Raw genomic sequence first — 3,393 nt, 5'->3', positions numbered from 1 at the left:
GTGTGTTTGTATCTTTCTCTTTGCAAAGGTTTATCAACTGTGGGGAGCTGCTCAAAGAATTTTACATTTTTTCAGTCAAATGTTGAAAACCCCTCTCCATTTGAATGTGGTTGCTAAAAGCACACACAAGATAAATGGCGAAGATGTTAGGAGTCTTTCTGTACTTCAAGCTCATTAAAAAATAATGCGGATTCCATGCCGAGAGCCTATCCACACATTTATTTTCAATCAATAAATGCTGCTTTTAAAACCTTGATGCAGTTGACGTTTCTAGTCTTTCTGAGCAATCTTGATTACTCCATGTAATCAAAGGTATTGCAAATCAGCTGGGTCCCCAACCCCCAAACCTGCCAGAATGAACTGGTATTTGCAAACTCCTGCCTAATGTAAGCAGCAACTCAAAACTTGGGTTATCATGATAGTTAAGGGACCTCCTCCTAAGTGCAGAGGGGAAACGCTACATCCTAAAGCAAGGATGTTCAAGAACAAGGGATCAACTACTGCCGAGTTTCTAGTCTGCTAAAAAAATACTTGCAGACTTAGTCTCCACTACTCAGTTGGTTTATTCACTGGAAACGGGCCTGATGGGCTTCTGCTAGCGATGTAGAGCTGGTAGTTTTAAATCATAAATAGTAGTCACATCATAAACTTAAAAAAGTAACAAATCTAAGTTCAAGATGGACACTTACCAGGATAATGAACCGCTCAAGCGGTTTAAAAACTGTTCTCTCCCTCCCCACCCACCACATCCCCTGAATGCCCAAGAGAAAGGACCCTCACCTCACACTTACCTTGAGCACAAGCTGCTGTTTATCTTGTGTGTCCTCCATGATCTGTGAAGGCCATTCAGCTTGGAAACCACCTTCAGCTGTGTATGTCTTGGCTATATTTGGTAAAAGTACTGAAGAACAATGGATTTGGTGATAGCTATTCCACATTAGTGAGTCTAGTAGATAATTACAATTTTCAATTGTTTCCAGGGTAAAGCAAGCATTTAAAGTTTAACAAATGAATCTGCAAGGTAAAATGATTTCTGGACCATACTTTTTAAAAAAATTTTTTTGAATATTTGTGTGTGTGTAAGAGAGAGGGAGAGGGAGAGGGAGAGGGAGAGGGAGAGAGGGAGAACGTGAGTGGGGGACAGACTAGAGAGGAGGAAGACAGAATCTGAAGCAGCCTCCAGACTCTGAGCTGTCAGCACAGAGCCTGTTGAGGGACTCAAACTCATGAACCATGAGATCATGACCTGAGCCAAAGTCAGACGCTCAACTGACTGAGCCACCCAGGCACCCCTGGACCATACTTTCTTTTATAGACTACATATTGAAGAACTCATTTTTTCTTTCTTTTTTTTTTTTTTAAAGAACTCATTTTCAACAGATAACCACTCACCAATCCCAATCTTGAAATTTCTTTTCCTCTGTTGGCTTCAGTATTTTGTGCATCCTTATTTCCAAGTCTCAAGTTGCCAAATGCTACATACTCTGAAACTCAAGATCTCCTAGATGTCAATGGGAAGGTTACTAAGGAAATTAAAAACATATGAGGAACTATGAGAGCATCTTTTCGTTTTTATGATCTGAAATCTAAGGATGGTTTTTTTTTTTTGGCCTTAAGCCTTGATTTTTATTGAACAGGTTTCTGACCGCTTTTTAAGTGAGAACTGTGGGGCGCCTGGGTGGCTCAGTCGGTTGAGCGTCCGACTTCGGCTCAGGTCACAATCTCACGGTTGTGGGTTCCAGCCCCATGTCGGGGTCTGCTGACAGCTAGCTCGGAGCCTGGAGCCTGCTTCAGATTCTGTGTCTCCCTCTCTCTCTGACCCTCCCCTGCTCACACTGTCTCTCAAATAAAAAACATTAAAGTTTTTTAAAAAATAAATGAGAATTGATTTCACAGTATGCAGATTCGGTAGCCACGACCCTAATTTTCCTGAAAATGACAAATATAGGACTTACCTTTAGAGTGTGTTGGGGACCTCTTTAAATAGAGGTACATCCTATTTTTGGAATACATCCACCTGAGAAGATGCTGTGACTATGGGACAGGCTGGAGAGGAAAAACGGACTTTACCCTCGAAGTACTTAAGTTTTTTTTAACGTTTATTTTTGAGACAGAGAGAGACAATACAAGCAGGGGAGGAGCAGAGAGAGACACAGAATCCGAAGCAGGCTACAGGCTCCGAACTGTCAGCACAGAGCGCAACACAGGACTCGAACTCAGGAACTGTGAGATCAGGACCTGAGCCGAATCAAAGTCCGACGGTCAAGCGACTGAGCCACCCAGGCACCCCTCCATTTAAGTAGTTTAAAGCAAAGTGAATTTTAAAGTCAAAAAGCTGCTCAGCTATTGCGTGTAGAAAAAAAAATCAGTAGATTATTCATAAAGGGCAAACAACCAGATTTAACAGCCATTAAATACAGAAAAAGTGTCTGGGTTAGCCAATACATAGAGAAACAAACAGTTCAACATTAGAATTTACCAAATTGGCTAAGGTTAAAATAACTTATAGGAATAGACAAATTTATTACTGAGAGAGTCAAATGTGTGCGGCCTTTCCAGAGGGGAATTAGAAAATGCATCAGTAGAGGAAGAGCACTGGGTGTTATATGGAAACCAACCTGACAATAAACTATATGGGAAAAAAAAAAAAGAAAGAAAAGGCTTCAGTCGTCCTATCTCTTGATGTCATATAATTTATCCTAAGGAAACGGTCAGAAATGTGTGAGAGTATTTAAGGAGACCCACAGCAGGCCTGTTCATAGCACTGGATTCTTTTAATCGTGCAAAATTAATGTTAAAATCCAACGACAGGCAGATGTGGAACAAACCGTGGTGAGAAAAATAAGAGGAGGCTTGACAACATGTGAGCTTTTGCGCTGGAAGAAAAGCATATTCAACTGCAGCCACATATGATCTCTGTTTAAAAAAATATTTGTACACGACCAGGAGAGGAGGGGAAAAAACCGTCAGCAATGCCCCAGCGTTACCTGCCCGTCACCAAGGGCTCGGATTACAAGTAATTTCCATATTATCTACACATTTTACGTTTTCTATACTGAGACGGATTCTCCGAGAATAAAACTATGGTGAAATGGGGTTCTTTCTGCCAGACGCGCTCATCCCGCGGGCTCACAGCCCTCGGCCAGCCAAGCACGAAGCCGCCACCGGAGAGGAGGTGTCTGACCGAGTCGGAGCACGACCGGTTTACTTGGCCCTGGGGCTCTGCGTGGCTCTGTCTCTGCTGCCCGACCTCCTCCGGCCGCGACTCCGGGACCTGGAGGAGCTGGGGCTCCGGCTGGCGCGGGCCCGGCTGCCGTCCCGTTTCCGTCCCCTGCTCCGCGACCGGCGCCGCTCGCGGCTCTTGGCCGGGCGCTTGTGGGACTTCCGCCCCCG

General features: G+C 43.9%; 1 protein-coding gene across 1 annotated transcript in view; it reads right to left on the bottom strand.

Annotated features, from left to right (window-relative positions):
• Nucleotides 1-2,755: 2,755 nt before the first annotated feature.
• The window catches only part of ZRSR2 (zinc finger CCCH-type, RNA binding motif and serine/arginine rich 2), a 27,917-nt gene continuing 27,279 nt past the window's right edge, over nucleotides 2,756-3,393 (bottom strand). Inside the window, 1 exon segment of the mRNA XM_029930085.1 lies at nucleotides 2,756-3,393. This exon segment is cut by the window's right edge and continues 99 nt beyond it. Coding sequence (XP_029785945.1) covers nucleotides 3,205-3,393 — 189 coding nt within the window. The 3' untranslated portion in view covers nucleotides 2,756-3,204.

Source organism: Suricata suricatta, chromosome X, assembly GCF_006229205.1.
Source record: "Suricata suricatta isolate VVHF042 chromosome X, meerkat_22Aug2017_6uvM2_HiC, whole genome shotgun sequence".
Lineage (NCBI taxonomy): Eukaryota > Metazoa > Chordata > Mammalia > Carnivora > Herpestidae > Suricata > Suricata suricatta.
Note: the sequence above shows the minus strand (reverse complement) of the source record. Positions and strands in the feature narration are given on the sequence as shown.